Genomic DNA, 12876 nt, shown 5'->3' on the forward strand with positions numbered 1-12876 from the left:
GTGGGTGCCCATGAAGGCCAGAAGAGGGCATAGGATCTTCTGGAGCTGGAGTAGTAGTAGCTGTGAGTCACCCAGCGTGAGGACTCGAAATGAAACTCAAGTCCGTCCTCTGCAAAAGCAGCAGGTGCTCCTAACTACTGAGCCATCTCTCCCACCCCACTACCAGCATTTTGTAAGAGTGACTGGATTTGGGGTGCTTTGAGGACCTTCCCAACTGCACCCAAGCCTCTGTCACACAGTCCTGTGATAGTCCGCATCTCAAGCTCTGGCTTTGTGTACAGTCTGAGCATTTTCCTTCAGTGGATCCTGCCTTCTTGTCCTGGCTAGTTTAATTGTCACCTTGACACAACTTAAGAGTTATTTGGGAAGAGGACTCTCAGTTGAGAAAATGCCTCTCTAAGATTTGCCCTTAAACAAATGTGTAGTGTGTTTTATTAGTAAACAAACCTGTAGCATGTTCTCTTGGTTATTGATTGATGTGGTGTGCTCTGCCCATTATCAGTGATGCCATCCCAGGGCAGGTGGTCCTGGGGTGTAGAAGAAAGCAAGCTGAGCAAGCCAGGAGGAGCAAGCATTCCTCCATGACCTCTGCTTCAGTTCTTGCTTCTAGCTTCCTGCTCTGACTTCCTTCATGATGGACTGTGATATGGAACTGGAGCATCCAGGACTGAACTGTAATCAGTCTGGTGAGGTGATCAAGGAAACAGACCTGAAGGAAAGCCTAGCACTCCAGCACAGGTTACATGAAGTGAAGTAATGGGCAAAAGCAAGAGCAGAGGAAACACAGGTCCACCAAAAAAGGACATCAGATGCCTCGCTGGCCAAATGGATGACAGGGCAATTACTCAGCATGCTCCTCAAGACCTGAGCAGAGGAACATACAGGCTGCCTGCATGCAGTGGTCGTGCTGCCTGTGGAAGTTCTCAACAACCCTTGGATTGGCCCAAGTTCCCCAAGTGGAGGCTTTCTTCTAGTCCTACCAGAAGAAATCTTTCAGAGTGATGACCACAGACAATATTTCTCTTACAGGGATATTATTTGTAATTCATTATCGAACTTCTCGGTGACCTGTTCCTTTAGAACAGTGGTTCTCAACCTGTGGGTTGCTACCCTTATGGGGCAGAATGACCCTTTCACAGGGGTCACCTAAGACCATCAGACAACACAGAGATCTGCATTACAAGTCACAACACTAGGAAAATCACAGGTATGAAGGAGTAATGAAAATAATTGTAAGGTTGGGGTCATCACAACATGGGGAGTATTAAAGGGTTGCAGCGTTGGGAAGGTGGAGAACCACTGCTTTAGAAGAATGCCTGTTCTTTCTTAGACTTCAGAAAAGGTAGAAATGGGGGAGGAGTAGACAGAGGGGCAAGTGGCTCGCAACCCAGGCTACAGAGTGTACATTGAATATTTCAGGAACCCCTGTAAGTGGCAGCTGTGAGCAAGTTACAAAGGAAACATAACGAACACACGTGCTGTCCTTACGGAATGATTTGAGGACAGTGCTGATAAGGACAGCAGTGATAATGTGGGTCTTCCGTTTAGTGTGACATCTGCTCCTGAGCTGTGATGTCCTTTACCTTCACTGTCTTCATTCACAGCAGCCTATGGTCCTGTTACACTGTTGCCCAAGAACAGAAACTGCCTTGAAGACACCCAGAGAGGGCTGCAAAGTAGCTCAGTAGTGGAATCCTGGGCTGCAGGAGACCATTGATTCCATCTGTACTGGAGGGAGAAGAGAAGAAACACAACTGCTGTCCCGGCTTCATTTCTGTTGCTGTGGTTAAAAGCACTAACCAAAAGTGACTTAGGGAGTCACAGGGTTATTTCAGGTTACAACTCCAGATCACAGACCATCACTGAGGGAAGCCAAGGCAGGCTGGCTTCCTATTCCACACTGCATTACCTTTTACCATGCGTTTGAATGTAATTGGCTCCCCATAAGCTCATAGGGAGTGGCACTGTTAGGAGGTGTGGCTTCGTTGGAGTAGGTATGGCCTTGTTGGAGGAAGTGTGTGACTATGGAGGCGGGCTTTGAGGTTTCATATATGCTCAAGCTATGCCCAGTGTCTCAGACCACATCTATTGCCTGCAAGTCAAGATGTAGGACTCTCAGCTACTTCGCCAGCACCATGTCTGCCTACAAGCCACCATATGGCACCATGATGATAATGGACTAAACCTCTGAAAATGCAGGCCACCCCAATTAAATGTTTTTCCTTTGTAAGAGTTGCCATGGCCATGTTGTTTCTTCACAACATAGAAACCCTAACTAAGACAGAAGTTGGTACTGGGAGTGGAGTATTGCTGTGATAGGCCTGACCATGCTCTTGTTTGAAGGAATACGGATCTTGAGACTGTGGATTAGAAAAGCAGTTGAACACTTTAAGTGCTGCTAAGTGGGCCATCCTAATAGGAGGAACATGGAAGACCGTGGTGTGATTTGAACTGTGGGGCCTGGCTCAAGAGGTTTCAGAGGAGAAGAATTTCAGTGTGTTGCCTAGAGATCATTCTTGTGATATTTTGGTGAAGAATGTGGCTGCTTATTCGCCCTTGTCCAAACAGTCTGTCTGAGGCTAAATTGAAGAGTTTTGGATTAATTCCACTGGCAGAGGAAATCTCAAAACAGCCTGGTATAGACTCTGTCATGTGGTTATTAGTGTTAACTCAAGATTTATAATGAAAAGGAGCCCCAGGAAGTGGAATGGAGCTAAGTCCTATGTTCAAGGCGATGAAAAGATTAAGAAATGGAATAAAGGGAGTGGTGACCTCAGGACAAGATCCCACCCAGCTAAATTTCCAACTTGTGAAAAGGAATGAAAGAACAGCTTAAAGCATGGTGTGGTGGTGCACACCTTTCTAATCCCAGCACTCAGAAGGCAGAGGCGGGCAGACCTGAGTTTGAGGCCAGCCTGGTCTACAGATCCAGCTTCAGGAAGCCAAACTTAGGCAGTGAAAGAAACCATCTGAAAGCAAACGTTGGTGAAGATGTAATTGAACTAGGGGGCCATGTTCCAGCCCCAGTAGGCAGCAGAATTTGGCTTCTTCAGCCACATGGTTCTGGCTTTAGAGTCAAGGATATAAGAAAGGCATCTCCCTCTTCAACTACAAATGCCACTGTGTCCCTGAATGGAGGCCTAGAGAGGCCATTGCATGAACCTGGGAAGATGAAGCCTGGATTTCCTTGGAGACCCCAAGATGTTGGAGATACTAGAGCCATGGATATCTGCTGAGGAAAGCTGCTAACAGGAAGTGGAACCAGCCTAAGACAAAGAAGTGTGTTGCAGTCAACAAAGCTGAAAGGAGTTGGATCTAGGCAATTCCTTGACTCAGGCTCTTCTCTCAGATGACTCTAGACTGTACCACGTTGATGGTTATGAAGCTAACAAGGACAACTTCATCCCGGTGTTCCTAGGTAGATATTCCTGCAATGCATTTACTCCTAGGAGAGCAGCAGAGAATCATTTAGGGCAAGTGCAAAAGAACACAACCACCCTGGCTAGCCGTGTGCAGAGTGGGCTGCCCAGAAGTTGTGATGTAGTTTCCCAAGGAAATGATGTTAGCGCAACACAAACATGTTTGCCCATGGTGTGCCGAAACCAGTCATGACAGACCTAAACCATTTTGGATACTAGTGTTTCCATGGAAAATTTCACTCAGATTTTTCCCCTTAAATTGCTGTGGACACATTTCTCCATCAAAGAGGAGTAGTACTCTTGGGTCCTTGTGGATGACACCATAGACTCATAAGTCCAACTCCCAGCCTGTAGTGCTTGTGGACAGACAATGAGAGGGTGAGTGGAATTGAACACAGGGCCCTGGAGACCTTGGAAGAAGAACAGAATAAAGTCTTTTAAAGGAGAAAGAGAGTTGGGAGTTCCAGAGAAGCTAAAAGAAGGTTAAGAGGTTTGAGGGACCCAGAACTCACTGGATCTAAGCCTCCAGGATCTCCTCACTGTTTTTTCTAGGGACACAAGGAGTTTGCCCTGTCTCCCTTTTTACTCTTCACATACAGACTTTAATGGAACGTAGTTCAACCCCATGCTGCTCCCTACTCAATTGATCTTAAAGCAAGCACATTGGCTTTAATGTTTGTTTATTCCTTCCTTCCTTCCTTCCTTCCTTCCTTCCTTCCTTCCTTCCTTCCTTCCTTTCTTTCTGTAAAGGAAATGTTCATGCTAACCCCCACCCACCCCCAGTACTTCTTTCTCAACTGGAATTACACTCTCTCCTTATCTGGTCCCCAAAGCTTCCCAGATAAAATGGCAATCTGGGGCAATTCCACGGAGTGTGTCTGATAGTCAAAAGGGTTTATTTTGAGTTAACAACAAGCAAAGGGGAGTTGGTTGCCACATCCTGGAGAGGTGAGGCGCAGTCCCACACGGTTCTCTGGAGAACTCTGTCTTGGTTGGCCATACCAGCATCCAGGATCATGAGGTAGTCAAGAGAGCGAGCACATGCACATTTCAGTTCTTGGCCATTTTGGGAAGGGGGGCAGGTACCTAGCAGTTACCAGCTGCCTACTAGGAGCGGTGCTTCAGGGGCGTAGCACAGACAACCACCCCTACAGTATAAGCCTGCTTCTGGCTCAGAATTACTGAACAAATGTTTCTCTTCATAAAACCGACTTTCCTCCTCTCCACTCTGAGCCAACACCTGTTTCTTAGAATGGCATGACAGCTAGAATGGGATTTCCTCAGAGAGGTTAGTTACCCTTGACCTTGCCCTTCACCAGGGAACTCAGGCTCCCTGCTCCCTCTCCAGTCAGTCCTGCTGGCTCCTTTTATACGTCTTCTGTGTTTGCCTTAACGTCTGCTGTACCACCCATCATGAAACACAGCACGTGCTGAGTATTTTTTATGTGAACCAGTGAGTAGGATAACCACACTGGGGCACGGGTTCCAAGGACTGTTGGGTAAATGCTTAACAGTACAAAACCAAAGAAATGAGCAAACAATATAGCCGTAGCCTCCCAGCTAGAACCTTTCTATACCAACTAAAATCAAGGCAGGTGGACCCAGTAAGCAAACGTGTTCATTGGCACAATGGGTCAAAATTCTTCCAAAACTAGGTGTTAAATGCCTCAAGTGAACCAAGCTGTTAATAGTTTCTGTCTTCACAGAGCTTTTGTTAGTCAAGATGACAGATAGGATGCATCCATCTACATAAATTGGTAATTATAACTTTGAAACTTATAATTTTGATGAATGCAATGAAAAGTTACACAGGTGTAAGAGCCTTTAACAGGGAGAGCTGATGTGATCAACATGCCAGAATAGAGTTTGTGAGACTTGCTGGAAACCTGTATACCAAGAACTATCATGTTCCGCCTCCTCCACGGCTGGCCTGAGGGGAGGTGCCTTGGAGCGGTGCCTCAGCCCAATACGGGACATTTTGCACCTGGTAATTCTTGGGGAGCCTGTCTGTGTGCTGCAGAATGAATGCTTACGTAGCATTCCTGGTCTTTACTTGTGAGGCAACCCACTGTATGATAGCCGCCGATGTCTCAGCCTCGTTCCATGTCCAAGGCCAGAGGAGGATGGTGCCCAAATCTGTCCCTCCTCCCTTCCCCAACTAAGAGCCACTGCTCTGCATGAAATGTGGTCTTTAAAAACATGATTTATTGAAGTCAGAAGCGTGAGCTAAGTACGCATTTGCTAAGTAACTACTTCTTGAGCAGTGGGCCACTGCAGGGAGAAGGCAGGGAGAAGAGAGCCATGCAGTCGGTGGGGGAGAGAGAAAAGGTCAGAGATCCCCAATGTTCTGGGAGACGGATATATCTGTTGGTGAAAGAAGTCATCTGTGGGAGCATGACATTTTAACCTAGGCTCAAAAGAAGCAGGGGAGTGTGCAGTGCGCCATAAGGACAAACACCAAGACCAAGGAGGAGGCCATTGGAGGGTCGTCTGCCCTTGGCCTCGCCTTTCCGTCAGCACCTTTGTGTCTGCGGGTCTCACCAGGCTCCTTTGTGTTTCAGAGGGTTCTCCGCAGAAGGGCAGCTGAACGGACTTCAGAACAGCCTTAGCCCTGCAGCCTTTATGCCCATCGCCAGCTCCACAGGTCAGTGGCCTGCTCTTCTCTGGGTGGGGCAGCAAGGAAGGTGGCATCTGGCACTTCTCTCCTTTGCTTCTATCAAGAGCATCCGCTCAAAGGAGCAAATGTCCAGGCTTTGAAAGCATTGGCAGATAGGTATTTTGATGATATCTTCCTTTAGAATAATACGACAGCCTGGGATAGGTGGGCTTTTGTGTGTTTTGTTTCGTTTCGGAACCGATGGAGTAAATGCAACATTCTTGTCTAGTAGACTACTCTGAGTTTTAATGTCCACTCCCTGTGTTTGACTGGCACTCCACTATTCAGGTAGTCTTTCTGTGTGGTGGATCTCTTGGCCCTCACAACAGCTGCATGAGCTCCATCTCCTACCTCCCCTCACATGAGGAAACTAAGACTCGGTATATTAGTTGTGCATGCATCCATAGTTAGGTGTCTGGACTTTGATGCCAAAGGTCTGTGGACAGGGCCCCTAGCCTCTCATTGGAAGGGCATATGTGCAAGTGAGGCAGCTGTGAGCCAGAGGGGTTTGACATAATGATTCATAAGCACACACTAATCAGAAAAGCAAAAGAAGACAATTTTGACTCAAGTCAATAAACATTGACTACTGAGCACGTACTCTGGAGTAGCATTTGGCCCCTGAGTTCCACACAGTACTGGACAAACAGAATGGTCTCCACTCTGGGGTACTGAAAAACTCAAGGAGATGGAAAAGGCATGGGGAGTGAGTGGCTACAGGAGACTGTGGCTGATTCTGGTTCTGGGGACGCAGGGAATGACAACAGACAAGAGCGACCAGGCCTTTGCTGGATGTCAGGCTATGTGCTGAGTGCTTTGTAGCAAGCCCATTGTCAAGTGTACACATATAAGAACTGAGAGCCCCTGTCTTATTTACGTGCAGAGGAATCAACAGGTTGTGAGGTACATCTGAAGTGTCATGGAGTACTTACAATGAATGCGAAGGCCCTGTGCCATGCTCACGCGTGTACCTTTTCTGCAAACTCATTTGTTAGTATGGCTGGGGGAAGGGTATGTGCAAACGATGGCAAGAGAAAAGGGCTGGAGTATCAGGGCCAGTCACAAGCCATGGAGGGAACCTGTCATCGTCCCGACAGCTGCAAGAAGCCCTGGAGGAGTTCAGGAAGAGTACAGAGGATGTGATAAGGAGTGGCAGTACCCCTGAAAGTCATAGCAGCTGCTTGACTGGATTGTGAGGACAGTTACGCATATCTCACTGCTCTGTTTTGAGGATTAAATGAAGCAGTATGTACAGAAGGACTCTTCCTACATCCGGGTTATTGGACCATATTAACATTCTAATAAAAGCATAAAATCAGTTCTCCTGCACAGCATTAGAGCCTACATTCAGGAGATATTTGATGGCCTGTGCTTGTGACCCTCCCCGTGAAGACTAGAGCATGGTGTGGTTGCCGGTTCATGCTGGGCATTGCCCCACACCTCACCACCTCACGTGTGCTGGGTGCTCTGCCACCAAGAACACCCCAGCTCTAAGAGCATGACAGCTATGGTTAAGGAAGTAAAGCTTGCACCTGGAACTATGATGGAGAGAAGTGATGACTGAAAATCATGGGCAGGTTGGAAGTCCCTCTGGGTCCCAGCGCTTAGAACCCCTTCCCTCTACATCATGCCTTAAGCTGGGGAAGTTTGCAAGACCTAGGAGCCTTGACTACCTCCTGTGCATTCCTAATTGAACCATGTGGAGTTGAACTCTGTGTACTCTCTGGCTGAGGGAATTAGAACTGTGAAGGATCAGCTGGGTCATGATTGCAGCAGCTTGGGGGCCCTTAATGACATCAGTTGACTTTGACATTAGATCTTGTCAAAGTCATAGTGTATTTGTGTCGGCATAAAGGACAGATCAAGCAGTTATATTCACCATCAACTGTTGTTTTTGTTCCTTGGGGGAACCTACCACCCAGCTCCCAAACAAATCACACACAGAGTCTTATTCTTACTTATAAATGCCCGGCCTTAGCTTGGCTTGTTTCTTGCCAGCTTTCCTTAACTTAAATCATCCCATCTACCTTTTGGCTCTGGGCTTTTCCTTTTCTCTAACTTCTGTATCTTACTCTTACTCTGTGGCTTGCTGTGTAGCTGGGTGGCTGGCCCTTGGAGTCGTCGTCCTCCTCCTCTTCCTCCTCCTCCTCCTCCTCCTCCTCCTCCTCCTCTTCCTCCTCCTCCTCCGGCTCCTAGATCTCTCCTCCCAGATTTCTCCTTCTATATATTCTCTCTGTCTGCCAGCCCCACCTATCCTTCTCCTGCCTCACTATTGTCCATTCAGCTCTTTATTAGACCATCAGGTGTTTACACAGGCACAGTAACACAGCTTCACAGTTAAACAAATGCAACATAAACAAAAGTAACACACCTTAAAATAATATTCTACAGCAATCAACCATTTTCCCTGCTTTCCCCTTAATGTACAGCCAGATGATTATTCCTGACTTGTTCACTTACCAGACACTTAGTGCTTTGTTACCCTGTGACTTGAGGCCTCTACATGTTGTTGGATTTATTGTCTGTGACTTTCCTGATGCTAACAAAATGCTGGAGTGCCGGAACTCGTAAGGGCTGACACTTGGTGAATTCCCAGCACACGTGGCATGAAAACCTGCATGGCGGTGTTTCAGCAATGCAGCTTGTGATTTCCACAGCAGTTCGATTTCAAAGCTATTCTAGAGTTTCAGAGGGTTGTTCCCTGCAAAGGAGACAGGGCCGTCACTAACAGCATTTTCCTTTAAGCCCAGAAGAAGGGGTGGGGGAGAGGAAGAGGGGGACAGAAAAAGAGAACACAACAGTGCCATATTACTCTCTGCTCAGCTGTCCTCCAAATACCTTTAGCCCCTGCCTTGTACAGTAACAGGTCCATAAATATAGCTCATGTCTGTTTCCTGCCCTTTAACCCTTCGCTTTCATCTGGCTGACTCCACTTTAAGATGTGTGGCTTTGCAGGTAGCTCTGAGCCGTCAAACAGCCCAGTCCTTTACTTCTGATGCTGGGCTAATTGCATTCTTGCTATTATGCACATTAAGTAAAAAAAAGCAGCTCTGCTAGCAGATGGCCTGGAAGGGATGCTACCTGAGTGTTAGCATCCTTAACTTCCCCACCTCAGGCCTTACATCCCAAGTTTGCAATGAAAGGAAGCGGGGGAGTCAGCAGACTTGGAAACTTGAGGAGGAAGCTGGAGTGAGGGCCCTTGGCCCGAAGCCAAACTCACTGGCTCTCCTTTGCAACCATGGCCATGCTCCTTCTTGAGCTCTGGAGTGCCTATGGTGAACTAAAGCAGCAAAGAAGGCAGATTAGAGACTGTAGGGATCTGCAGCAGTCCCCGCTGCCCTGACCCAGCCCACTCCTTACCTTCTGTAAAGCATCCTACCTGGAAGACAGCCACTTGCCCCACACCCATGTTCCTAAGCTCCTGTTAGTCTGTAGCTATGGATGGGACCTTGCTCTCTTGAAAACCAATGATGGATGTCATGTCAAGAAGAAAGCAGCAAAGTCCTGTTAAATGCTTATTGTCTCCAATCCTGGTCAAATGTGCAGTGGCTCCATGATCTTCTCATGGGGACATCACAGAAGCACCTCAGTGTGACAGTGCCCGTCCATGCCCCTGGTGCCTTGAGACAAGAGAAGTGAACTTACTTTAATGTAAAGTAAATCCAGAGGGGCTTATACCCTCAGGACCTAGAAATCTTTTTAACTTCCAAGTGACTTGTTTGCCTGGCAGCTGCCAGTAGAATGACCTTTTTTCTTTATCAGAGTTTGCATCCTATGTTACATAGTTCCTGGAGCTCCCCTGTGGGTCTGAACATAGCGAAGAATAAAATGAGCAGTGCCCCTGGGGTGATGACCCTAGTGTCTGGCATCCTCTTCTCCTTCCGTTTCCCCCATCGGGGCTTTAACTCCTATGCCCATTACTAAAACTCCCCGAGCAGGGATGGAGGGTAAGATTTCGAGGTGATGCCTACTTCTGTGCTGTTGGGAAACAGAAGAGAGATAAGGAGTTGATGTTTGGCAGGAGGCGGGGTGGCCACATCTGAGAACAATGGTTCTCTTAGCCTAGTTTGGGATTTTACCTCTTGTCCTTTGGGCCAAGATCAAATACAGTGTTAAGTGGGGATTTTTTTTTCTTCATTTTTCCAGGATCTTTGGAAGCTCCCCAAGTTATTTTCGCCAGATCCAAACCCTTACCCACACAGTCTGGAGCCTTTGCTACAGTTATAGGACAGAGAAAATCAAAGTCGGTGAAGTCAGGGACAATTTAAGGTAATAGTAAGAATAAGAGCGTCTTTTTGTCGTTATCACTGTCTGAGTTCATGCCACAGCCAGGGACTCAGTAGCTATGAAGAGAGCAATGCAGTGCAGGGTCGGGGACACAGCTCACTGGTACACCACATGCTTAGCATGCACGAAGCCCTGCGTCAGATCCCCAGTACCAACAAAGAACCAAAGGCAGGCAAGTTGGAACTTTATAAAAACAGCTCCTAAGGACTACTTCAAACCTGGGTCCAAGTTAAACTGTGCATAGCTAGCTTCTGTACTGTACTGGCCCCCCAGAAGGTGGCGCTGTGGCAGTAAAAACTTCCTCTGTTGTTATTAGAAGTTTTTGTTTAAAAATGCAGGGTCTTTGAGACCAGTCACAAGCATTAAAGGCGTAAAACCAGGGTTCACAGGTAAAGTATAACGGGATATGGGAAAGGCGACACTGTTGAGACCCAATCACAATTGTCTCAACAGAGACCAGGTATTCATTATCAGGCAGGCCTGTAGACTAGAGGGAGGTAGTTGGTGGACTTTGAGATAATGAGGAGGAAAGGGAACAAAACTATTCTGTAAAGGCTTTGGTGACGTTCATAATTGTGGTTGTTACAAGTTTTAAATAAGCACACACCCGTTAATTGGCAGCAAAACAAGCTAGGCCCCATCCTGCACCTCCTGTGGTAGCCTGTGCAGTTAAGGAGTTGCCAGCCTTGGTCTGTGTCCTCACCCCTCTAATGCTCCTCGGGCTTGTGCTCCAGCTGTAGCCTTCAGAACTCACCAGAAAATTCTCTGAAACCCCAAGACTGTAATTATTCCTTTCTTCTTTGCTCAGGCCCACATACTCAGCATTAATGGCACACCTCCTCTGAGCTTAATATTCTCTTTTCCTCTGGGGGAATATTTATAAACTTCTTTGAGAAGCATTATTCATTAAAATACCCCAGCAGAGCAAAGGAGAGAGGAAATTTGTTTACCCACCACAGGCTTCCTTTACATTGGATCAGAAAGCTTCAAATATCTTTCCCAACCCATTTAAACGCTCCCCAGAACGGAATGAGGAGAGGGATGGGAACACCAAATCCATAACCTGGTCATCTACCAAAACGTACTGGAGAAACCGAAAACACCCGGAATTCTGGTGCTACTCAGCCAACCAACCACACTTTAACTGACACTAAGCAGCCAGTCCCATGATATAAAGTATAGAAAACTTGAGCGAGGAGATCAAGATATCCTTCGGTATTCTGGCATCCAGAAGGGTGAATGTGACAGCCAGCTCCAAACCAAACTGATGGCCTGCCAAGGAGTACTGGCGTCTCTCTTCCCAGGTCTGTGAGACTTGGACCTGCCATGGTGTATCATTTTCCTCGAGCCTCTCTCCTGATATCCCCATGGTCCTTTCTGATCAGTGCTCACCCATGTAGGCCTGTCAACAGTGCAGCCTTGAGAAGGTTCCTCTCTTCATCTGGAATTCTGTACAAACACAGTCCTGCTAAATTTGAGCTTACCGTCTTCTGGAGACAGCATGCAAAGGGTGCGTGGACATGGGCCCAGAGTCAGTCATGGTCTCGGAAACCAGCCTCCTGTGCGCAGTATGGCAACAGCAAAGCATCACCAAGCAGGCCCACCAGCCTGTGTCTGCAGAAATTCTTAATTCGGTTCATCTCGCCCATCTGCGGTGGGTTCCTTCCTTGAACAGAGAAGTAGTTTACCTGGTGAGGAGGCAGAAGAGTCTCAGAGGCCACAGCCCATTCCAGCAGCAATCTGTGGAATGGTGGCGAGCGAGGTCTCTGCACCCATAGTTACTGCTGAGCAGCCTCCGTGGCTGTGACAGTCCCAGAAGCCTTCCTTCTGTAGGTTAGAGACGTGCTGGACTGAAAGACATATGTTTGCAAAACATGTTGTACAATGCTAAGGAAATTCCTGGTGTCCTCTTCAAGGTAACTGCGCTGAGGACATCCGAGAGGAAAGCACATCTAAGACCCCTCTGTCCTGCCCTAGGCAAGTGTTACATGCAGACAGAGACATTGCTGTGTTTGTTGTCTTAGTTCCTGTCTATTTTACCAGTGTACTACAAATATATACATTATGTTAACTGTATTTTCTGTGTTCTCAGTGTTCTGATATTTGGGGTCCCTACAGACTAAGAAAGTGTCTGCCTTTATCAGGGCTATTCACCCCCAATTGCCCCAGAACAAACAAGCCTTTTCTAATCAACCAGTCCCCAACAACTCTTTATCAAACTCTGCCTCACCAGTCCAGAGTGTTCCCCCTGCCCAGTCATTCCTGAACCGGATCCCGACCAGCTAATGAACACCTCCAGAGTTCCAAGGCCCACTGGCAATTATTCAGAAGAGAGGAGCCAGCCTGTGTCCTTGACAGGTCTTCTCTTCGCCCAGGACACCAGTGACTGCTCTCACTCTGTCTACCTCCTGACCAGCACTGGTTAGTTTTTGACCAGTGATTGCAATGTACACTGTTAGGCGCCTCTCTAGGAAGTATAATCTGTTCCTCCTCCCGAGCCTTTCCCCCATCCTT

General features: G+C 47.4%; 1 protein-coding gene across 12 annotated transcripts in view; it reads left to right on the plus strand.

The window, feature by feature from the left end:
- Window positions 1-12876, plus strand: part of Ttll5 (tubulin tyrosine ligase like 5) — a 248179-nt gene that overhangs the window by 206893 nt on the left and 28410 nt on the right. For 9 of the 12 annotated variants that reach the window (XM_036206323.1, XM_036206324.1, XM_036206327.1 and 6 more), the window contains 2 exons: window positions 5981-6063; window positions 10222-10344. The exons of 1 other annotated variant lie outside the window; for it this stretch is intronic. In XM_036206323.1, coding sequence (XP_036062216.1) covers window positions 5981-6063; window positions 10222-10343 — 205 coding nt within the window. In that variant the 3' untranslated portion in view covers window position 10344. The remainder of the gene's footprint in view (window positions 1-5980; window positions 6064-10221; window positions 10345-12876) is intronic. 2 more of the 12 variants (XM_036206325.1, XM_036206334.1) reach the window with 1 other exon arrangement.

Source organism: Onychomys torridus, chromosome 14 (genome assembly GCF_903995425.1).
Source record: "Onychomys torridus chromosome 14, mOncTor1.1, whole genome shotgun sequence".
NCBI lineage: Eukaryota > Metazoa > Chordata > Mammalia > Rodentia > Cricetidae > Onychomys > Onychomys torridus.